Below are 24,838 nucleotides of genomic sequence, written 5' to 3' on the forward strand. Positions count from 1 at the left end.
GCCTCAGCTAATTCTGAGCTTTAGCCTTCCTGACACTGGGGGTCTCTAGATGCCTTATTTACCACGTCACGGCTGCGCAGTGGCCCTGCAGTGTTTATATGATGCAGCCACCCACTTGCAGCCGCATGAGGCTTTTCCCCCGAAACTGCGCTTATATGTGTTGTTGTTTTACTGAGACTTTTTTAGTTGCTTCAAGGTCACCACATTGCTTCACCGTCTGTCACTGGTGGCCTCAGGGGTTGTTGTTGTTGTGTATAATGTACTGTCTGCAGTGAGCTCGGGTGGCAAGAGGAGAGTGTCTGTCAGCTGTTTCTAAGGTTCTGCAGGTCATTTGGGCACAAAGTACAAAAGTGATCTTCCTTCAGGGAGCTTTAAAGGATGCTTCTTTTTCAGTTTCCACTTTGATGTTAGCTGCGCTTGGCTAAAATCAGTGGAACACAGCTTGACTCTGAGGCAACATTACTGACCTCTTTGCACTTAAAATACTGTAGAACTATAGGCACTAGATGGATATTAATAAAATAAATCTGTAAGCTGTTAAAAGGTAGCTGGATACATTTTTGAGGTATATATAACTTTTCTTTATTTTTATAAAGATAAAAAAGGGATAATCTAAAATATGCAATGCTTACAAAAGGACAGGAACTGTTAAAAGAAAAAAACCTTAGAAAGTAAAAAAAAAACTGTGATAATTCTGCTGTGTTGCAGCAAGGAAAGAAGGCTGAAGGAGAAGCTGCAGCCTGGGAGACGGCAGAACAGGCCCCATAGAGCGGCCATGTTGTCTTCCTTTTTGGTTCCCGAAATATGGTCACCCTAAGCATGATGAGATAACCCTTGTTCCCAAGGCTGTAACTTATTTTATTTAATGAAAATAACTAAGGTGGACATATTAGCTCTCTATAACAGCAATTTCCCTGCACTTGCTGAATCCAAGCCCACCCACAGGCCATTCTCAATGGAAATCACATGGAAGATGCATTTGTCTTCATGAAACAGCAGAATGAGAGGCCTTTTGGGATATGGAGACTTTGGCAAGAATGTCACATCAGGATCTCTGACAAGCTACAATGCACCCGTGTGTGTGTGTGTGTGTTTGTGCAGAGAGAGAGAGAGAGAGAGAGAGAGAGAGAGAATTTTTGTGGCCATGGAAGCAATGCAGTTAAAAAAAAATGTTGGTCTGGATTATTCATGTGCTTCTGTCTCTTTAAGAAGTGAGAGATGAGAGAAGTCCGGGAAAAGGGAGGGAGGAAATCAGGCACCATTTTAGTCCATGTAGTTCTGGTGTCTGTGACTGGAGGCCTCTCAGGGGGTCTTTGCAGAAGGTGAAAAGGAGCCCTTGACAAAGGGAGGTTTGGTGCTTAGATTAACCAGTCTGGTGTGGAGAGGAGGGAGAGTGAGGAAGGCTCTGAGCTGCCTTAAGGAGAGATGCTGAGGGGGCCTTTCCCCTCTACATAAAAGAAGGGCATAATTGTCTCTCCTGCAAAGGAGGCTCCAGAGAAGGCGTAGAGGAGGATCCCCCTGTCAGCATCGTAAAAGGACACCTGTCCCCCAGCACAGTTCAGAGACACCCGGATCTTCTTCAGATCCCCACTCAGGGACAGACGAGGGTAATGAGGGGGGTTGCAAGCCTTATATACACCTCCACAATACCTCACAACCCAGATCCCTTCCTTAGGATCAAGTCCAATCGGGCCTTTTCTCCTCACAGACTCTCTGGTGACCCCCACAGCCCAGTATTCCTCACTTCCCACACTGACTTCCCAGAAATGTCTGCCTGACGTGAATCCCTCACGTCCCAGGACAAAAGCATATGTGTCAAATCTCTCAGGATTGTTGGGCAGATCTTGCCGCTTGTCTCCCAATCTCACGCTTTTATGGTCCTCAGACAGGATGAGCCAGGGATGAGCTGTGTCTGGATCCAGAGTGACGTTTGCTGTTGGGGATGGAGAGAGAGGAGGAAAAGAGAAGGTCAGCAGAATCCTCTAGGACAATGGCGGAGGTCTTAAGTGTTAACACCCCACAGGGGATTTCCTATAAAATCAGGGAATGTGAAAACAACTCAGTATGATAACAGGACCATGAATACCTCCAATGCTCAGAGCAGAACCAACATGAAAGCTCCCCCAAACCAGTTTCCCCAGACCTCTCCTCCCTTTCCCTCCCTCTGTCCTTCCGGCCCACCCTGAGTGGCCAAACTCCCCCTCCCCTGTATTCCCCTCCATTTCCCTGGGAAGCCCCCACAGCCCCTCCCACTCCATGGCCAATTTGCCCCTCCCAGCTAAGGGCTCCTCCCACATTTTACAAGTAAAAAAAAACCCACTCTCAAAACACTCAGCTCTTTGCTGCTTCCAGATCAGGGTTTTAGTGCAGCCTGGCCCTGCCTCATTCCAGGAATTCCATGTTGTCTTCCCCTCCTCTCCCTCCTGAGCTTCTTCTCTTAAGAAGAAACAGATGGAAAAGCTCCAGGATGCCTTCTCATTGGCAGTGCTGGGAGCCCCACCCCCCACCCCCCACCGTGTATGTATGTGTGTGTGTGTGTGTGTGTGTGTGTGTGTGCTGGGTGAGGGGGGGTGGAGGGAGGCAGGAGAGCAGAGAATTCACCACCACCCCTTGATGCTGCCTCTGAATGGGCCAACTGAGACTTCCAGGGGGAAGGAGGAGTCTCCGTTCTTCTGAGCAGAGAGCACCCAGCTGGTTCTGCCCTCGCTCTTGGCAACAGATAACTGGGTTGTCAATAGAACTATGAAAATCTAGTATCTCGTTCGCTTTTGCAGCAGTTGGAGGCTCCACCTTGGGTGCAAGATACAAACATGCAAAGGAGCCCTTTCTTTTGCCAGTGTTTTGGGTGGCCCATTTCGTTTTATACAATGCTAATATGAGACTTTTGTGGCATAAAGACTGCACTTGCGCTAATTCTTGGGAATTGGGGAGACAGACCTGATTCCGAAATGAAACCTTAGAGGTACATATATTGGAGGAAGGGTGCATCTTATAGAGACCACATAACACCGGTCTTCAAGGAACTGCCCTGGCTGCCTCTACGCTTCCGGTCGGAATTCAAGGTGCTGGTAATGACGGTTAAAGCTCTAACCGGCTTGGGACCTCGATATTTGAGAGAGCGCCTCTCCTTATATATGCTTGCCTGAGACCTCAGATCTTTTGGAGGAGCCCTTCTCCGCATCCCACCAATGCAACATATACGCTATGATGGGACACGGGACAGGGCTTTCTCTGGGGTGGCACCCCGGCTGTGGAATGCCCTCCCCTTGGAGGCCCCATTGGCGCCAACATTGATTTCATTTCGACGCCAAATAAAAACATGGCTTTTTAACAAAGCCTTTGATGGTTAAACTCACTGACACATTGTTTTAACTCTTTTAACTGCTTTTATGGCTTTTAAATTATATATTGTTTTAACTTGGATCATGGTTTAATTTGTTTTTAACTGTGTATATTTATTGTTTTATACTGTATGTTTTTATCTGTACGCCGCTCTGAGATCTTAATGATATAGGGCGGGATATAAATGTTTTAAATCAATAAATCAATAAATATATTGTGTTTTTCATCAAATCCTGGAGAGGCAGTGGCTGTTCTGAATCAGTGCAGGGGCATAGTAATGGCCTGGAGAAAGGCTAGGGGTCAGCATCAACCCTGCAGGTGCTCCCCTGACGGGGCTGAGGCCTGCGCCCAAGATTCGGGCAAGGGGAGGGAGTCTTGCAAGGCCCTGGGACTGCTGGGCGACCACCCACCCTTTCCCCACTCCACACTGATTGCGTCCACCATTAGTGCGGAGGGGGAAATCGTGTGTTAAGCCTTGGGGAATCATGTGTTAAGACCCGCCAATGGGGCCTTCAATGCAAGCGTTAATAGGGCCTTTAAGGAGCCCATTCGTATGTGTGTGGGAGCGGGGAACATGGGATTTTCCCAAGGCTGGGGAAATTGTGCATTTCCCCCACTGCATTCATGGCAGCAGCAGGCAGGGAAAGGACATGATGGAGTAAGGCCAGGTCAATTCATGCCCAAGCACTTGGGCACAGATCTGTCCTCACACAGAGCTGCCCTCAGGGACCCAAGCGGACGTTTGCGCCATCCCTAATGAGGGCCAACAAAAAAGACTCAATCCAGACAAGATGGAGATACTATTACTGGGTGGGTCATCTGCCCAGCTTAGTGATGTTCAACTTGTTCTGGAGGGGGTCCCACACCCCCTAAATGATTGGTTTGTAGTTTGGGGGTGCTCTCAGACCCAGAACTGTCACTTGAGCCACAGGTGAACTCACCTTTTATCATTTTAGGCTGATAACCCAACAACGCCCTTATCTGCGCAGAGATAGCCTAGCTACAGTTCTCCATGCTCTGACCCCCTATTGTCTAGATTACTGCAATGTATTATACGTGGGGCTGCCTTTGAAAATGGTGTGGAAAATTCAACTGGTCCAATACAAGGCAGCGGGATTGTTAACAGGGGCTGGCCAACGTTGTGAAGGACATGGGGCATTGCTGGCTGTACTGGCTCTTTCATTGTATTATTCTTTGTTCTGCATCTGTTCTGGTATGTGGTATGTAGCTATGACGGTATGTGGAGTGTGGGTGGGAGTGTGGAGCTCTTGGCGCCGAGACTCCAAGGTCAGGTTGGGCCTCTCACCTGCAGGTTATCTCCCTGGTCGTTAGGATCATTGGGTTCAGTTGGGAGAAGGAGGGTGAAGCCCTCGCTACGGGGGGAGGGTTGTTAGGAGCCAGGGAGGTCCTGGGGCCCTAAAGTCCAAAAGGAGATAAAAAGGGCATCCTGTTTGGGATGATCCTCTTCTGTTCTGAATTGGTGGAAGAACACCCAGGTTAAGTATGGACGGGCTGCTCGGAGTAAGCTAGGGTCTTTCGTTTATTCTTTAAGTGTCTGGATTCCCTGAGACAAGGCTGGCCGCTTTTATGGCTGGCGGTGGGTTGTGTGTTTGAAGGTTGTAGATGGAGCCCTGGCTCCTTGAAAATTGCCCCTTTGTCGTCTTTCCTTTGATCCCCTCTCCTTCCCTTCCTCTTCTCTTCCCCTCCCGCCTTTGCTGCTACTACCTCCGGCCAAAACCTTACGTGTTAGTTTTAGCTGAATGGTATTCAACTTGTTTTGGCCCTTAGCTGAGTGTGCGTGTTTTTATTCTAGGAATCTCTGACTCGTCCCGGTTAGGAAGAGGGCTAGGGCGAGGGGTGGCCGGAGAAGAGAGGACGTTTGGTCCGGGGGCCTACCTTGCAGGAAGGTTGGATTGACTCCAACCTTCGTCTACAAACGTGATCATTCCAGCTGCCCTGGATGTCAGTCCATGTCAAAGTGCTGGTATTGACCTTCAAAGCCCTAAAAGGCTTGGGATCAGGTTATCTGAAGGACTGTCTCCTCCTGTATGGACCTGCCCAGACCCTGAGATCATCTTCAATGGTCCTTCTCTGGGAGCTACAGCCAAAATAAATGAGGCAGGTGGCTACCATGAAAAGGGCCTTTTCTGCTGTGGCACCCCAGTGGTGGAATGAGCTTCTTAAAGAGCCCCCTCCCTCCAAACATTTATTTTGTGTCATTTGGGGGTTTGCCCTGAAATGCACCCTGCAAAATCAGGCATACCTCCGAGATGAGACCAGGGGGTATCTATACATCCTATTCACCCCATGGTGACTGCGCAGTAGTGCTGTGCGGTTTATGTGACACAGCTGCCAACTCACAGCCCCATTGGGCTTTTCACCCGGAAACTGTGCTTTTCTGAATGTGTCCATTTACTGCGACTTCTCCCTTTGCCCCAAGGTAACAATGTTGTGTCTTTGTGGGTCAGTGATGGGCAGAGCTCTGGGCGGATCGGGAATGCAAGACCCAGGCTCGGCTTGACAAACAGAATGGCCGCCGGCGTTGTGGTTTTTCTGGCCAGATAACCTGAAGGCCCTTCTGACGTCTGAATTGATTGTTTTCCTCATGCAGCAGTGACACTGCGGATTTTTGAGGGAATCAAATACCAAAGTAATAAATAAACACCCAGCCCTAGTAATAGGTTTCCTTGTCTCCCCGATATTTCAAATTTGTATGTTTTTCTTGAAAGCATCAAGCCATTCTGTGCATATTTGCAGTTCAGATGCATGTTGAAGTCTTTCACAGAGATATGACTTTGACGGTGCCAGAGGCTCTTCCCTCAGGGGAAAGTCTACTGTGACGGGCACCTGTGGGCTAGTGCCAATAACTTCATCCGCGTATTTCCTTCTCCAATACCCCCTTCACAGTTTTTCAACTCTTCTAAAATGTTTTGTCATTTTTTGTTTTGGTTAATTAAGTATAAAGCTATATAGTATAATGCTGAACATCTGTCAGACAGGTTCGTCCTGGAATCCCTCTTTTATAAGCATATCATTTGCTACAGCCTTTGACTTATTAATAACCGCAGTGATATGTTGACATGAAGAGTAAAAATCTGGAGGGGTCTGGAGGAGTCTCTCCGGTGATCTGTGAACTTCAGAACTGTCCACTGGAGCGTCCAAGCTGTGCCTCTACCTATGTTCAGCCTGTATGTTTATCAATAAATTCTAACGTTTTAAAATACCAATGACCAGGCCCAATGCTGGTCAGACCATCCTGTCTCTTTGAATGTTCCTCAGTGAGATACCTCTGCCTGCTCTAGTGTGCATGGATGGCCAGAGCTCCACACGACTGGGAGCTTTGCTTTCTCACATGTCCTGATTGCATGGAGCCCTCCCTAGGCACAGTCACCTCTATACATGGACACGTTTTGCAAAAGTGCGCTTGAATGCAAGGGGGAAGTATGGAGGGGAGGAGCCCATAGCTCCACCCCCCTGTCTGTGTCTGCTTTGTTGATATGGAGAACCCAACATCACTACAGAGTTGCTGATTACTCATAATTAACCTGTTTATAGTTCCGAAGAGTGGGGGACAGAACGGTTTAAGCACAGTGAAATGAAGCTAGTGAAATATCTGACCAGTCCATATCTCTCCAGCGCATTTGGTTCACATTGGTTTTGTGAACCGCCATGGAGCTTCTGCTATTGGATGGTACAGAAATGTAATAAATATATAAACTGGAAATGTACCTTTCATCAGAGGTAGTCGAGTTAGCAGTGCATCTGGGGAAGGAAATGATAGAAACTTTAAGAGGCCCATTATGAATCAAGTAGAAACCAATCTGGTAAAAGGGAGATCCTCTTCATGACTTTAAACTGATTCCAAATAACAGTACAATTCTATGCGTGTTTCTCAGTGTTTCGTTCCATCTGAAGCCAGTGGGGGAGGCTTGTGGGGAAGGTTACCAAGTCAACCCACAACCGCACCACAGGCTATGGGTCTGGAGTGGCTTCTTAACCACCCCAACAAGCCACCCTCCCTAGATTCAGACGACATGAGAAGCCTTTGCCCAGCCAGAATAACTATGCAAACCAGGCCAGCACTCAACAAGCCCAAGCCACCGGGGCTGATTAGCCACCCTGGAGTCATGCAAACTGGCCCAGTAAGTCCCATCATGTTCAGTGCAGCTTAACCTCAATGAAGCACATCTAGGACTGCAACCGAAATAATAAAAAAACAAAACTCTCTGTAGAACATAGAAAATGAGAAGCAGAAGGCTTCTCATAGAGGTTGTATTTAATTCCCCTTCCTATGGCTAGAACAGCCCTCATGGGCTACAATTTAGCCTTGTAAATCTTATATACCTGAAGCTCTATTAAGATTTTATAAAAATTCCTTCCCCTGTTCCTGTGTTTGCTTCATTGTCATTCAATACTCATGAATTCGTAGCCATTTAAACCAGGGGTTTAGTCCTAATCCGACCTATGGGGCACCACAATCTGGCCTGCACAGCCTCTTGGTCTTCCTCCAGGGGAATGAGCTTAGTCTCCAAGCCCCACCCTCTGGAGGAATCCCCTTGGAGGGCTCCCACACACACAGCTGTCTCTGATCAGGGATAGTAGTGGGCATGTGCGGCAGCCTGAGCAATGGCACTCACCTGGGCTAGACTGAGTGACCACATTACACCAGTTTTAAAATCTCTTCACTGGCTGCCAATTAGTTTCCAGGCGAAGTATAAAGTGTTGGTTATCAACTTTAAAGCCCTACATGGTTTGGGTCCAGGCTACCTGCGGGATCGCCTCCTCCCATACAATCCGCCCCGCACACTCAGGTCCTCTGGGAAGGATTTACTCCAGACAACGAAAACAAGGCTGACAACTAGTACCCAGAGGACCTTTTCCTCTGCCGCTCGCAGCTAATGGAATGACCTGCCAGGAGAGATTCGTCAACTTCAGTCTTCCGGATTTTAAGAAAGCTCTAAAGACTGATCTCTTCCGGCAGGCCTACGCAGTTGAATTTTAAGATGCCTTTTAATAATGTGCTGCTTTTAATGATGTATTAGTTTAGAATGTTTTAATTACATGTATTTTATGGTGTTTGCATTTGTGTCGTACCCCGCCTCGATCCAAAGGCAGAGGCGGGTAACAAATAAATAAAATTATTATTATTATTATTATTATTATTATTATTATTATTATTATTATTATTATTTCTCACACATGGAGCAGTCCCAATGTGCACCCCTTCTCATCCCCATGGCTATCTCCAATCTCAGAACAGAGACAGGAGCATGGATGAGAGCAGAGATAATGGGGACGATGGGAATGAGTGGCAGGACTGACCTTCCCTGTCCAGGGGATTCCCAGCACCCAGGCCGCATCACATCAGATCAGAGGGATGGATGCGGAGGGGGCTGGACCTCTTTCTCTGTCAGGGGAGGAGGCACCGTTGCAGACCTCCTTCCAGCATCAGTGGGGGGAAAGGAATGGGGTCCCATCACCTGCCCCGTAGTGTGTGAGGTGGAGGGCAATCTGGGCCCCACCCCAAAATAGCTCTGCAGCCTTGATTTTAAAAAAGGAAAGGGAGGGCTAAATGGACAGTTCTCACAGTGGAGATCAGTGATGGGGACCCCGAAGGGTGAAGGGAGACCACGGCTATTGAATCTGTGAATAAAGAAGATGGTGTCAGGGGTAAGCAGCATGGAAGGAGAGGAATCAGTGGACAAAATTCCCAATCGAGAGAAGCAGTGGGGCCCCCAAAGGGAACTCATTCCTTATCTCTTTCCTGCAGTTTAGATTCATGAGTGAGGGATATTAGGGCTTTTCTGGTAGCACCGGCAAATAAAAGCCAACCGGCAGCCTACACTGGCTGGTTTGACGCCCAATGTGAGGCGGCTAAGAAAAACCTGTCTAGGGAAATAAGGGAATTCCGCAACAAACCACCTGAAGAAGCCTTAGGAAGCCTTATAAAATGTAGGTCGGATTATAAAAAACTGCTTAAAAACAAGAAAGAAAAATACACTAAAACTCAATGGCAGAAACTAGAAGAGGCAATTTCAGAGCGGAATGAAGGCAAATTTTGGGACCTAGTTTCTCGGGGCTCAAATGAGATAAGGTCAACACTGGACGTATCTATCTCTGCACCAACTTGGGTCAAGTATTTTTCTAATATATTTGATGCCCAACCCTGGCAACTGGGTGAGCCAGGGGCACATCAAGAACTATCTAACCCAACTGAATGGCAACTGGTCACTAGCAGGGAAATAAAGACTCTTGTCTCACGTTTGCAACTTAAGAAGGCTCCTGGGGAAGATCTCTCACCTCTGGAGCTTTATAAAGAACACTCAGAATGGTGGATACCAATCCTTGCTGCTCTGTTTACCAGGATTAATAACACCAGACAAATGCCCCCCGGATGGAAAGTGAGAATCATCTCCGCAATTTATAAGAAAGGAGACAGGAATGATCCAAAAAACTATCGGCCGATCAGTTTGCTGGACGTCTCCTCAAAGTTATATGCAAGACACTTACTTCAAAAATTACTTGATTGGCTAGAAACAAACCAATTTATACATGAAGAACAAGCTGGTTTCAGAAGCGGATATAGCACCATCGATCAATGTTTTACTCTGAATTACATCATCAGGAAATATACCAAGAATATCAAGAGTCATCTATATTTCGCCTTTATTGATTTTTCAGCCGCCTTTGATTCAATAAATAGAAGTAGATTATGGGAAAAACTACAAAACACCAATATTGACCGTAGACTATTGATGCTGATAAAATAGCTATATAGTAACACTGAAATGAGGTTAGAGTTGGCCTAAATGGCTTTCTAACAGAATCCTTTAAAACAACCCGGGGAGTTAAACAAGGATGTCTCCTGGCCCCTTCCCTCTTTAACATCTATGTTAACAACCTAGTGTCACAGTTAGCCCAAGTAAACTCCCCTTCCCCAGTAATCATGAACAGAAAGTCTTTACTTTAATGTACGCAGATGACATAGCACTAATCTCTCTCGCGCGTTTGGGCCTGAAAAAGCTTTTAGGTACTCTCAGCTCTTATTGCAAATCTGAAAACCTGGCAATAAACTATACTAAGACAAAGATAATGGTCTTCGGCAGCCGCAGACCTACACACAAATGGACTTTGGACCAACAGGTCATTGACCAGGTTCGCTCATTTAGGTATCTGGGTATTCTCTTTAGTGAGTCCCTCTCGTGGAAAGGGCACAGGGAGGCAGCGAAATTGAAAGCACAAAAAACTATAGGGGCTCTAATGAAGTTTTATTATAATAAAGGGGGACAGTTGATCGAACCTGCCCTAAAAATCTTTAACACCAAAGTAATAACGCAGCTGCTCTATGGGTCTGAAATCTGGGGGTCTGACAACACCATGACCGAAGCCTTGGAGATTGTGCAGAACAACTTCCTTCGAAAACTTTTCTCTCTTCCATCTGGTACCCCTGCAGCTTTTTTGCGCACAGAAGCTGGTAGTCCTTCAGTTAGGGCAAGAATTGAGAGTGCGCAGCTAAAATATTTTAAACGAATCGCCATCTTGCAAAATGAGCGTCTTCCTACCAAGTGTTTTCTAGAAATGGAGAACAATTGTCATTGGACAGTAATATTCCAAAAGCTCTTGTATAGTTATCATCTCCCTGAATTGAAGTTTGCTCTAAGCATGGATAAGAAGCAACTAAGGGATTGGTGTTTTGGGGTAGATTCCAGGAGGGACCTGCAACTTATTAAAAATTCTAAATTCTCTTGGTGGTTCCCTCTTCTAAAGAGAGAACACTATAGAGCATGTTATCTGTCCAAATTGAGGCCACTGCCCCTGAGAAATGCTTTCATTGAATTGAGGTTTCAAGTGATGCCAACTGCAGTGCTGGATGGACGCTACCCCAAGGTACCATTTGAATCGAGATTATGTATCTGTGGTCAACAACAAGTGGAAGACATAACACACTATATGTTAACTTGCCCTTTGTATAGGGACCCAAGAGAGAGACTCCTGAAACTGCTTCTGACTCCTTCTCGCGTCTTTATTAATCTTATTCCTGCTATCCTCCCTTCCTTGCTTCATATTATTTATCTTTCTCTGTCCTCTGGTTCATTTCCTTCTGCTTTTAAACATGCTACAGTCTCTCCCATTCTCAAGAAACCTACTCTTGATAGGCTATCTCTGTCTAACTACCGACCTGTCTCTTTGTTGCCGTTTGTTTCAAAGATCCTGGAGCGTGCGGTCTACTCTCGCTGTCGTGACTTTCTTTCTAGTAACTCTGCTTTGGATCCTTTTCAATCTGGATTCCGTCCTCTGCATTCCACTGAAACAGCCCTTACTAAGATCACCAATGATCTCCTTACTGCCAAGTCTAAAGGCCATTATTCCGTTCTTATTCTCCTTGATCTAACTGGAGCCTTTGACACGGTTGAACAAGATCTTCTCTTAGATTCCCTTCATGACCTTGGATTTTGTGGCTCTGTCTATAACTGGTTTGCCTCCTATCTAGCGGGTCGCTCTTTCAGCATGTTGACTAATGGCAGCTCGTCTTCCTCCTTTCCCCTTTCAGTAGGGGTTCCGCAAGGCTTGGTGCTTGGCCCGTTGTTGTTTTCCTTATACATGTTGCCCTTGGGCAAGCTTATTCAATCTCATGGCCTCCAATATCATCTGTACGCCGATGATACACAACTATATCTGTCATCTCCGGAACTTTCTCCTGATGTTCATGATCGTATCTCGGCATGTCTTTCTGATATCTCAGCTTGGCTGCTTCATCGTCGTTTGAAACTTAATATGGCAAAGACTGAATTGCTTGTTTTTCCTCCTAAACCTTCTCATCTTTCATTCTCTCTTACTGTCAATGATGTTACGCTCACTCCGGTCAAGGAAGCTCGTAGCCTTGGCTTTATATTTGACTCCTCGCTCTCCTTTATTCCTCATATTGAGGCAGTAGCTAAATCTTGTCGTTTTTTCCTGTATAATATTGCCAGGATTCGATCATTTTTGTCTGTCTCTTCTGCCAAGACGCTTGTTCATGCGCTGGTTATTTCACGGTTGGACTACTGCAACCTTCTTCTCTCTGGCCTTCCTTCTTCTCACATCAGTCCGTTGGTTTCTGTTCACCACTCTGTTGCTAAGAACATCTTCTTGGCTTGCCGCTCTGACCATGTTACTCCGCTTCTGAAATCTCTTCATTGGCTTCCAATTCACTTCAGAATCCAATATAAACTTCTCCTGTTAACCTTCAAAGCTTTTCACGGTCTAGCTCCTTCCTATCTCTCCTCTCTCATCTCACACTATTGCCCCGCTCGTGCTCTTCGCTCCTCTGATGTCATGTTTCTCGCCTGCCCAAGGGCCTCCACTTCCCTTACTCGGCTTCGTCCTTTTTCTTCTGCTGCCCCTTACGCCTGGAACGCTCTTCCAGAACACTTGAGAACTACAAGTTCAATCGCAGCTTTTAAAGCTCAGCTAAAAACTTTTCTTTTTTCTAAAGCTTTTAAAACTTGATTTTGTTCTGACTTTTATACTGTTAGTTTTACTCTACCCTGTGCCTGTTTGGTGCATTCTCTTCCCCTCCTTATTGTTTTATTATGATTTTATTAGAATGTAAGCCTATGCGGCAGGGTTTTGCTATTTTATTGTTTTACTCTGTACAGCACCATGTACATTGATGGTGCTATATAAATAAATAAATAATAATAATAATAATAATAATAATAATAATAATAATAATATGGAGGCATGAATGCCCAAGCAGAAACAGTTCTTTCTCCTTAGCGATACCAACAGTTATGTCACTCATAAAGAGGCCCTGTTTGCACTGGCAGCGAAAACGATTAGGAAGAGAGAACTAGATAAAATTGCTATAAACTGCCACGGAGACTCAAAGTGCTGAGCGAAATGAGAGCTTTAGTCACAGTAAATTCAAGCTTGTCTGTATGGTTCTCTTGGCTATTTTAAACTGTTTGTACTTTTTTAGTTGTATGCTTTTCTATGGATGTATTTGTCATGGCCTTTGGCTAGCACAATAAACTGATGATGATGAGGATGAGTGAGGGATACGGAGTCAAGAGTAAACAGGGAGGTTGACACACTACATTATTCTGAATGGTGAAAACCCAAAGCAGAATTGGAGAACCTTCAAGAAACCTTCTCCAGTCTGGGCGGATGGGCAACAAAATGCACTCTGGGTATTCCTGGAGGAAAAGGAAATGGAAGCCTGCTGTTTACTGCTGTTGCCACCGTTTGTAGCACCAACAAAATAAAATAAAATAATGCCCAGCACTGCATCCCAGCAGCCATGCTTCCTTACCTTGGAATTGCTTCACGACTCTCTCCAGAAAGGGATTTATTTCATGGAAGTCCCAGATCTTCTGCTTCAGCTCTGGAGGGAAAGCTGCTGGATTCTCAAATGCCTCCTTCTCACTCCTGGTGGCGAGGGGAAAAAGGTAACCCACATCCATTCAATCCAAACGGAAATTGCAGAAAGCTCAGAACAGAGAATGGGCAACGTTTGTTGGGGGAGGGAGCATCAGCCACACTGGCCCATACAGAACCCTTTGGGAGCCACACCAGTGAGCATGGCTGGGGGAGGGGGGTGAGCGGGGCAGATGGGATGCTTGTGTTTGTGTCTAGTTAGGGTTTGTGGTCTGTGTTTTGCCTGTGCTGCGGGGTTGCCTGTGTTGTTGTTTTGGGGGAAGGTTTGGTCTGTGGAGTTGTTGTATGTGTGTTTTGGGGTGAGATGTTTTGTAGGCAGAGAGGAGCCTCCAACCATGTGTGATGGAGGGAAGGAAGAAAAGGAGTGCTGGTCCCTGTTTTACTCACTGAGATGTTGGAGTCCATGAGATGTTGGAGACCAATGTCCTCTGCCCAGGAGCATGGAGGGAGCCATGTGCTTCCCATGTGATCCAGACCCTTCCCACCATCATGGAAATGAGTGGGATCCACTTACCTCTGCAAGGTGTTTCTCACGTCCTGCAAAGAAAGGAGAGGGAGAAGAGGGAACTCAGGGCCTGCCAGTCACCCATCTATGGTACCCTGGTCCTTCTCCTGCTCAAGTGCTGATGCTTCCACATAGCACCCACCCACACACTCAAGGACTATGAGGAATAGATAAAACATCCTACAATGGGGGTTCAAGAGGCCTTGGTCAAACACTCAGGCTTTCACAAGAGAGAGACACTGATCTGCATTTTAAGGCAGTGGTCTTCCACAGGTCCAGATCCAAGAACCACGAGGGACCCCAACCTGCAACATGGGCCCCACTTTCAAAATTGCCCAGCAGGGTGGCAACACCTTTGCAGTGACCCATCTGGACTGATCTTGTGACCCACTTTTGGGTCACAGCCAACCATGCTGGCCTAGATTGTAAGCCTATGCGGCAGGGTCTTGCGATTTACTGTTTTACTCTGTACAGCACCATGTACATTGATGGTGCTATATAAATAAATAAATAAATAAATAATAATAATAATAATAATAATAATAATAATATTTCCCTGTGCAGAGTCACTGACAATTTAGAGTCTCTCTTTTATGACAAGAAAGTACTCCAAGATGGGGACATTTCCCTTGACAAAAAAGAGGAATGCCAGCAGTGACAGTGCTTCAAGCCCTGGCTTCTTCAAATAATGGGAATTTCCACAAACCCACAAGAATATCATAGAATCATAGAATCGTAGAATAGCAGAGTTGGAAGGGGCCTACAAGGCCATCGAGTCCAACCCCCTGCTCAATGCAGGAATCCACCCTAAAGCATCCCTGACAGATGGTTGTCCAGCTGCCTCTTGAAGGCCTCTAGTGTGGGAGAGCCCACAACCTCCCTAGGGAACTGATTCCACCGTCACACTGCTCTAACAGTCAGGAAGTTTTTCCTGATGTCCAGCCGGAATCTGGCTTCCTTTAACTTGAGCCCGTTATTCCATGTCCTGCACTCTGGGAGGATCGAGAAGAGATCCTGGCCCTCCTCTGTGTGACAACTTTTTAAGTATTTGAAGAGTGCTATCATGTCTCCCCTCAATCTTCTCTTCTCCAGGCTAAACATGCCCAGTTCTTTCAGTCTCTCTTCATAGGGCTTTGTTTCCAGACCGCTGATCATCCTGGTTGCCCTCCTCTAAACACGCTTCAGCTTGTCTGCGTCCTTCTTGAATTGTGGAGCCCAGAACTGGACACAATATTCTAGATGAGGCCTAACCAGGGCCGAATAGAGAGGAACCAGTACCTCACGTGATTTGGAAGCTATACTTCTATTAATGCAGCACAAAATAGCATTTGCCTTTCTTGCAGCCATATTGCACTGTTGGCTCATATTCAGCTTGTGATGTACAACAATTCCAAGATCTTTCTCATTTGTAGTATTGCTGAGCCAAGTGTCCCCCATCTTGTAACTGTGCCTTTGGTTTCTATTCCCTAAATGTAGAACTTGGCATTTATCCCTATTAAATTTCATTCTGTTGTTTTCAGCCCAGCACTCCAGCCTATCAAGATCACTTTGAAGTTTGTTTCTGTCTTCCAGGGTATTAGCTATCCCACCCAATTTGGTGTCATCTGCAAATTTGATCAGCGTTCCCTGCACCTCCTCGTCCAAATCATTAATAAAAATGTTGAAGAGCACTGGGCCCAGGACTGAGCCCTGCAGCACCCCACTCGTTGCCTCTCCCCAGTTTGAGAAGGTTCCATTGATAAGTACTCTTTGAGTCCGATTCTGTAGCCAACTGTGGATCCACCTAATAGTTGTTCCATCTAGCTCACTTTTAGCTAGTTTGTTAATCAGAATGTCATGTGGTACTTTGTCAAAAGCTTTGCTGAAGTCAAGATATATGACGTCCACAGCATTCCCACAGTCCACAAGGGAGGTTATCCTATCAAAAAATGAGATCAAATTAGTCTGACAGGATTTGTTCCTGACAAATCCATGTTGGCTTCTAGTAATCACTGCATTGATTTCAAGGTGTTTACAGATTGACTTCTTTATAATCTGCTCCAGAATTTTCCCAGGGATGGATGTCAGACTGACTGGTCTGTAGTTCCCAGGTTCCTCCTTTTTGCCCTTTTTGAAGATAGGGACAACGTTAGCCCTCCTCCAGTCGTCCGGCACCTCACCCGTCTTCCATGATTTTGCAAAGATAATAGACAAAGGTTCTGAGAGTTCTTCTGCTAGCTCCTTCATTACTCTTGGATGCAGTTCATCGGGCCTCAGGGATACACTCATTAATTGGAGAAATTCGATGCTAGGGCATTCTCCATAAGCGTGCAAAATCAAAACAATCTGTTATGCAATTAGGAGTACTTAACAGTGCTGGGGGTGGGAGGGAGTTTAGAGTGAACTTTCCAGATTGGGGTGGGGGAGGAAGGTTCCAAGGGGTGGGTTTCTCTTAGAACAGGGCAGTGAGACATGGGGCTTCTCTAAATAAGTGATTTATAGCATGCTCCTGACTGGCCTCTCACGGAAGTTTGGGGTCTTTCCGACGATGTCTCCTGCACCTTCCCCCATTTATTCCGTTAAAAGAAAACCCCTGGATATCCCGATTCTTCAACTACATCTCAAGACTTCCCACCATGTGCAGCCAAAGTTGCACTTCAAAACCTCCACTAGAGGGCGCTGTCCCCTTCATTCTTGCTATGAGCACCAGGAGAATGGAGAAGTTTCCAATTCCAGGCCACCTGGTCGTCCCTCTCCTGAGGGTGCAGACAAGGAGGCCACTATTGGTCCAAGAACCTCCTGAAACAGGGTAGAATTTCAGGGGGGCCTCTGGGACCCATTCCTGAAGCTGAATTTGGGGTGCATTGAAACTCCTGAGTCTCAGCAGGGGAAGGAAAAACGTCTCTGTTTAAAAGAGGGAGGTTGCAACGGATCTCCGCTTGTGGCAAGGTGAGAACCTGAGCAGCCAGACTGGCATTGGGAGGGAGAAAGCTTCTACACCTGAGCCAGGCAGGCTCTTTATTTCCATTAAACTATTACTCCTATTGGCTGGCTGGGCTTCCGGTGCAGGGGGTGCTCCTCCTCGTCCTCTTCTTCCTCCTCCAAGCCATGTAGCCTCCTACGGGGAAGCTGTTGTTGCCTTGACTCGACTTGCTCCAATGTGCCCGACAGACAGTGAGTGTGTGTATGGGTGTGTGTGTGTGTGGTGCCTCCTCCGCCTCCTCCTCCTCCTCCGCCTGCAAGCCTGCTGTCCTCTCTGTGCTGCTGTTGTGGCGCATTTATATTTACTATTTATGTTGTGTGCATTTATATTTACTCATTTATTATTGCATGAAGCGCTTTTCTCCTGCTGCTTTGTTTCCCTCTCTCTCGGCATACAGATCAAGGCATGAGAGGTGCCTGAGAGGACATTTGAGTTCAGATTTTAAAAATTCGCTATAAATCACTGCATGCAGGGATCTGATCCAAACTTGGCCTGCCTAAAGTCCTCTTTAAAAGCTGTCACAGTGCCAATTTTCATGTGTTTATCTTTACAACTGAGTGAGGTGTAAGCATGTCTGTTAATTCCCATGTAGCAGTTACCCGACAACGGAGCGGTTTTTCACCAAACTCTCTTGTGGTGCGGAGAGAGGGACCCACTCTGGAAATTGGGGCGGAGAACCGCCTCAACATAGCTCCGTCCTCAATTCTGGGGCAGAGAACACCCACTCTGCACGCCCCTAATGTACACAGGTCTATTTTGAGCGCCTCGCCCGGCCTTACCAATTGCGAAAGCAAGGAAAACCCCGTGGGGGAGTAAAAAATAGCCAAAAGGCAAGGGTGGAACCAAGTAATCTTCAACAATGATATTAGCAAAAGTTTTATTGAAGTGCCAGGTGCCTACACGTTTCGAACGCGGTTGCGTTCTTCCTCAGGGCTTTATAACATTCGTGAAGTTATCTGCAGATGACAGATAACTTTTGCTAATACCACTGTTGAAGATTACTTGGTTCCACCCTTGCCTTTTGTTTTGTTTTTTACTGGCCTTACCAATGGCGAGCCGAAACTCTCCCCACGGCCTGAGTTCGATCCCAGCGGAAGCTGGTTTCAGGCAGCCGGCTTGGGTCGACTCAGCCTTCCATCCTCCCGAGGTCGGTAAAATGAGTACCCAGCTAGCTGGGGGAAAGGGAGTAACGGCCGGGGAAGGCAATCGCAAACCACCCCGTTATAAGGCCTGCCAAGAAAACGTCAGTGAAAGCTGGCGTCCCTCCAAGAGTCAGCAATGACTCAGTGCTTGCACAAGAGGTTTCTTTCCTTTTTCCTTTCCTTACCAATGGCAGACTTCTCCCTGTGCTTTCCCAGGCAGGAATGAAGCCTTCCGTTCCATGTCAAAAGCAGCAGGTGATCAGGGTTATAATTTTCCCAACTTTGCTTTTGCAAGAATTCTCTTAAAGGTATCACCTTACGGTTGCCAAGTGTCCAAGGGGTCTGCAGTGCCTGCCTTGGGCCTTTTCCTTCTGTAGATGATGGAGGCAGGAAGGTCTTGAAGTCAGCTTTACCCTTGGGAGGAAGTTCCTGGGCTGTTCCTGCCACCGTCTTACCTGCAGGAGTTCACTCGCTGGCTGCTGACTCTTCTCCTCCAACTCCTGGATGAGGCTTTCAAGAGAGGAGAGTTCTTCAGAGAGTTTGGCCTGGTGCTCGTCCCTTCTCCTGGCAATCTGCTCCTCTAAGCCTTCTATCTGGGTCAGCAGAAGCTTCTCTTGTTCCTCCAGAAGCTGCCGTAGTTGTCTGAACTGAGCCACTGCCTTTTCCCTCTCTGCTTTGGTTTCCTTCTGCAAGAAGTGGATGGAAAGGGGAGAAAGGGGAGCCAGAGTCAGAAATAGGACCAAGCTTCACAGCATCAAGAGGCTTAAAGGAATTTTATAGGGAAGTTATTTTAAGTTTTCAGAGATCTTAAATCCATGTTCAGTAGAGAAAAAGATTCCTATAAGATCATAGAATCATAGAATAGCAGAGTTGGAAGGGGCCTACAAGGCCATCGAGTCCAATCCACTGCTCAATGCAGGAATCCACCCTAAAGCATCCCTGACAGATGGTTGTCCAGCTGCCTCTTGAATGCCTCTAGTGTGGGAGAGCCCACAACCTCCCTAGGTAACTGATTCCACTGTCGCACTGCTCTAACAGTCAGGAAGTTTTTCCTGATGTCCAGCTGGAATCTGGCTTCCTTTAACTTGAGCCCATTATTCCGTGTCCTGCACTCTGGGAGGATCGAGAAGAGGTACCAGGGCCCACTCTCAGCCTGGCCTTTCATTAGCCACCGTTCTGGGAGGTTTGGCCATTCCAGGCAAGAGCTGTTCTGCAGAGCTAGGCTGCCTGGGGGCTTTGGATTCCTCTGCAGTTTACGTCACATTTTGATTCATATTGGCTGAAGCCCTTGTTCCCTTCCTAGGGGCTGCCTTGATAGGACCTCATTGGGGCCGCATTCCCCCCAAACCCTGTGGTTTCCTTCCTGTGGGTTTGGACTTGCTAACTTCCAGGCCAAGGAGGGAGCAGGGGGTTTCCAGCAATCATCCAGGTACTGGAGCCGCCCCCTTCTGCCCTCTTCCTGGCTTCCGGTGACCAATTGCCAGTTGCCATCTGCCAGGACCGCACCCCGGATCAGCCACGGAGCAAGGCCAGAGAGCAGAAGACCTCACCCAAGGAGAAACAGTCAGGGTAAATCCCTGAATGTTCAGCTGCGCATCTCCGCCTATTTGCCCCGAATCAGCCGCTGCGTCATCTAACCAACACAGCATAGATTTGGGGCCACTCTGGGGCAAAGACCAAGTGCTTGAGCGTGTGGTGGTTGGACAGCTTCAGGCGTTTCTGGGGGAAACTGATCATCTAGACCCATTTCAGTCTGGTTTCAGGCCAGGGCACAGCACTGAAACAGCCTTGGCTGCTCTGACCGACGACCTACTCCGGGTGAAAGACAGGGGGAGTGCTGCCCTGGTGATCTAACTGGACGCCTCAGCAGCTTTTGACACCATTGATCATGGTATCCTGCTGGATTGGCTATGTGAGATGGGAGTAGGAGGCTCCGTGTTCCAGTGGTTCCGCTCCCACTTGCAGGGCCAATTGCAGAAAGTGGTATTGGGGGATTCCTGTTCTACCCCATGGATATGAAGCCACAGGGCTCTATTCCATCCCCCATGCTGTTCAGCATCTCTATGAAGCCACTGGGGGAGGTCATTGGGGGTTTGGTGCCATCTGTATGCTGGTGATACTCAGCTCTACTTCTCCTTGTCATCGGAGACAGCTGGGGCTGTGAAGGTGCTGGACCAGTGCCTGGAGGCTGTAATGGGCTGGATGAGGGCCAATTGACGGAAGCTGAATCCTGATAAGACGGAAGCTCTGTGGATTGGTGGTTCCCGAGTCTGGGAATTGGGTAAGCGACCTGTTCTGGATGGGGTTGTCCTCCCTCCGAAGGAGCAGGTGTGTAGCTTGGGAGTACTCCTAGATCCATCCTTGTCACTGGAGGCTCGGGTGGACTTTGTGGCCCAGAGTACTTGGGTCAGCTTGGGCTGATCCACCAGCTCTGGCCTTTCCTGGACAGGGATAACTTAGCCACAGTAGTGCACGCACTGGAAACGTCCCGATTAGACTACTGCAATGCACTCTGCATGGGGCTGCCCCTGAAGACGACTCAGAAGTTGCAGCTAACACAAAATGCAGCAGCTAGACTGAAGACGGGGACATCTCACAGAGACCATATAATACCCGTCTAAAAGGAAATCCATTGGCTGCCTATATGCTTTGGGTTGGAATTCAAGGTGTTGGCAATGACATTTAAAACCCTAAACAGCTTGGGACCTCGAAACTTGAGGGAGCACCTCTGCCTCTATATCCGCCCGCTTGAGATCTGCTGGAGGAGCCCTCGTCTGTGTCCCACCAAAGGGAGACATACATTATAATGGGACAGGGGAGAGGGCTTTCTTTATTGTGGCACCCTGCCCGTTGTGAACTGCCTTCCCCTTGGAGACCCGACTGGAGACAATGCTGGCTTCATTTCAGCGCCAGGCCCCTGGCTATACGGAAGTGCTTTGGCGCTGAGTGGCGCCTTGTACCTGCATTTGCCTGCCTTCCCGGTATCTGCACGGGAAGGGAGACAAGTGCGAATTTTCCTCCCTGGCGCCTCTGAAATGGTTTTTTTAAAAATGGGGTGCGGAGGAAAGAAATGGGGCCATTCATCCCGGGGGGGGGGGGGGAAGAACGTGGCTGTCCCTCCTTTTTTTAACTTAGAAGGCACAATATGTGGAGGTCCGCATATTCAGATTGGAGGTTGCCCGGTCCTCCGAAAATTTGATACTGCAGAGCTCTGTGTATTTAAATCATAAAATTATAAAAAGGGGGGAGGAACGGCACTGTTGCTCTCCTCTCTTCTCTCCCCCCTCCATTTTGATCTCCCCCCCTGTTTAGAGCCACGGAGCTGGCTCCACTACCAGAAAGGTTGGGGTAAATGCCCTACTTTTGGGGAGCGGATTTTCCAGGGTTTGCCTCTCCATGGCTTCGTATTTGTGGCTACATCATCCGTCCGAAAATGGAAAGACATGCATTTACGGAGGTGTAAACAACCGTATGGAAAAGCCCCAGGTTAAAACATGGCTTTTAATCAAAGCCTTTGAAGGTTATATTCTCCATGGTTGCACATAGTTTTAATTGTTTTCAATTGTTTCTAGTGCTTGTTAAAAATTTCAACTCATCTTAATTTGCAGGTGATTTAATATGTTTATAGTTGTTTCTATTCTGTACTGTCTACATTGTTCTGTTTTTATCTGTATGCCGCCCTTAGATCTCAGTGATATAGGGCAGGATACCAATCATTTAAGAAAGAAATAAACAAATAAATAAACGATATCATATAGACAGAACCCTAGTAGAACTGACACTTACAAGAAGTTCTTTATTCTTCTTTTCTGTTTCTGCCTTATATGCCAGAATTCTTTCTCTCTCTTCCCTGAGAATCTCCAGGCGACGACGGATCAGATCCTGAAGTAAAAACAAAAGTTCATGTTTGGTTTAGTGAGACAGAAAGAGGAAGTGAACAATATTCCCGTTCCCTGACATCCGTCTTTGTACTGGGGAGCGGGGAGGTTCTCAGCGGAGAACCATTATACCATTAAATACCATTTTTATACCATTAAAGTTCCTCCATCCACTGGGAGTCTGAGTTTCACATGCACTGAGATGGGGATTTGGGGCTGGGGGTCACACCACCACCACCACCACCACCACCACCACCACCACCTTTGGCCGATACAGTAAACACTGCGGTACACACAAACCCACCCAGTTTGCTGCTGGAGCCTTCACAACTGCAGCAGAGAGAGAGAGAGATAGAGAGAAGGAAAGGTGTGAGAGGAGCACCTGCAGCATCTTGCCCCTGCTCCCCTACTGCTGCCCCGGTGTGGAGAGAGCCCCCACCCTCCACCCTCCCGAACCTTTTCAGGCTTCCCGTGGCTGCTATTTGTAGAACAAAGAACGTGCATGTTCACTGCATCCATGCTATAGGAACGTAACAAAGAAATAGTTTAGTCCCAATATCTTCTTATTGCAGGGACTTTACAGAGACCTTCCCAAGAAGAACCCAGAGTTCTTCCCCCTCCCCACCAAGGTCTACAATGTTTTCCTACCTTGTACTCCTGGGAAGCCTCCTCTAGAGGAACCACCTCATGATCTTTGTGCTCCTTGGCTCTGTCACACACCACACAGATGGGGGTTTCATGATCTTTGCAGAAGAGCTTCAAGGGCTCCTGGTGTTTCTCACAGACTCCCCCCTTCTCCTCTGCCCCCTTGCCCCCCTGATCTCCGAATTTCTTGGCAATTTCAGTAATCTTAGCTAGCGGCCTATTTGGCCTGAGGTTTTCCTTCTGGAAGGTTCCTCTACACTCGGGGCAGGAGGCCTCTGTGTCCTTCTCCCCCCAGCACTGATTCAGGCAGGCTCGACAGAAATTGTGCCCACACTCTGTAACCATCACTGGATCCCTGAAATACTCCAGGCAGATGGAACAAGTGGCTTCTTCACAGAGATCCTGGACGGGACTCTCAGCAGCAGCCATGGCTTTCATAGAATGCAAACTGAATAAGTTTCACTTTCCTGGCTTTCAGGAACTGGGCGTTTGTTTGCTTGCTTGTAAATGACTCACTATCATCAGCATGTAAGAAACAAAGAGAACGACATAAAAGCTGAAACAGAACAACCGCTTTATATTAAGAAATAGCACCACGCCAAAAATAGTGGCATGAGGTAGCAATACTTCAAAACAATATTTAGGACTAAAACCATTACAATATTATATTACTATTAACTCTATAACTCCCAGAACAACACCTGGAACAGAATGGGATGGCCCGAAACGGCCACTTTGAAACAAGGGATATCAACCAAACTCACCAGTCACACATCGCTCCGAGGCAGGGATGCCATAAGCCACGAAACATCTGAAGAAACTACGTTCTGATACCCATTCCGGGCCATTGTCTGTATTGTGCAAAATGGTTTCATGATCTTTGCAGAAGAGCTTCAGGGGCTCCTGGTGTTTCTCACAGACTCTCCCCTTCTCCTCTGCCCCCTTGGCCCCCTGATCTCCGAATTTCTTTGCAATTTCGACAAAGTCACCCAGCTGCCTATTTGGCTTGAGGTTTTCCTTCTGGAAGGTTCCTTTATACTGGGGGCAGGAGGCCTCTGTGTCCTTCTCCCCCAGGTATTTGCACAGGCAGGCTTGGCAGAAATTGTGGCCACACTCTGTAACAGTCACTGGATACCTGAAATAATCCAGGCAGATGGGACAAGTGGCTTCCTCACAGAGATCCTGGACAGGACTCCCGGCAGCAGCCATGGCTTTCGTACACTGCAGACAGAATTAGTTTCCTTTCTTGGCTTTCAGGAAGTGGGTGTTTGCTTGCTTGTAAATGACTCACCAGAAAATCATCGGCATGTAAAAAATGAAGTTAAGCAGAAGATCAGTCTTTTGATAAAGATAAAATAATTTTAAAAGAATGGGCATGATTTTGAGCGGGGGACATTACATTTGTATATTTTGACCTGGTTTGCCCATCACAATGGTAAATTATGGCTTATTTCAATTACCTCTGATCACCCCAAGATGATTGCCAATATCCGCTGGATAATGGAGGAAGCCAGGGAGTTCCAGAAAAACATCTATTTCTGTTTTATTGACTATTCTAAAGCTTTTGACTGTGTGGATCATAACAAACTGTGGCAAGTTCTTGGTGGTATGGGGATACCAAGTCATCTTGTCTGCCTCCTGAGGAATCTGTATAACGAACAAGTAGCAACGGTAAGAACAGACCACGGAACAACGGACTGGTTTAAGATTGGGAAAGGAGTACGGCAGGGTTGTATACTCTCACCTTATCTATTCAACTTGTATGCAGAACACATCATGCGACGTGCTGGGCTTGACGAATCCAAGGCTGGAGTTAAAATTGCAGGAAGAAACATTAACAATCTCAGATATGCAGATGACACCACTTTGATGGCTGAAAGCGAGGAGGCGCTGAGGAGCCTTATGACAAAGGTGAAAGAAGAAAGTGCAAAAGCCGGGTTGCAGT

The 24,838-nt window shown here is 47.1% G+C and overlaps 1 protein-coding gene across 1 annotated transcript; it reads right to left on the minus strand.

The window, feature by feature from the left end:
- Window positions 1–291: 291 nt before the first annotated feature.
- LOC134396086 (zinc finger protein RFP-like) lies at window positions 292–24,102 on the minus strand. Its single transcript, XM_063122439.1, has 8 exons — window positions 24,029–24,102; window positions 22,897–23,248; window positions 22,157–22,252; window positions 18,826–19,056; window positions 14,276–14,298; window positions 13,637–13,752; window positions 7,072–7,104; window positions 292–1,933 (listed from the first exon to the last, which is right to left on the minus strand). Exons 1-8 carry the CDS (start codon window positions 24,100–24,102, stop codon window positions 1,416–1,418), a joined length of 1,443 nt encoding a protein of 480 aa, XP_062978509.1. The 3' UTR covers window positions 292–1,415.
- Window positions 24,103–24,838: the final 736 nt, after the last annotated feature.

The sequence above is a fragment of the Elgaria multicarinata genome, chromosome 3 (assembly GCF_023053635.1).
Source record: "Elgaria multicarinata webbii isolate HBS135686 ecotype San Diego chromosome 3, rElgMul1.1.pri, whole genome shotgun sequence".
In the NCBI taxonomy this organism is placed as follows: Eukaryota; Metazoa; Chordata; class Lepidosauria; order Squamata; family Anguidae; genus Elgaria; species Elgaria multicarinata.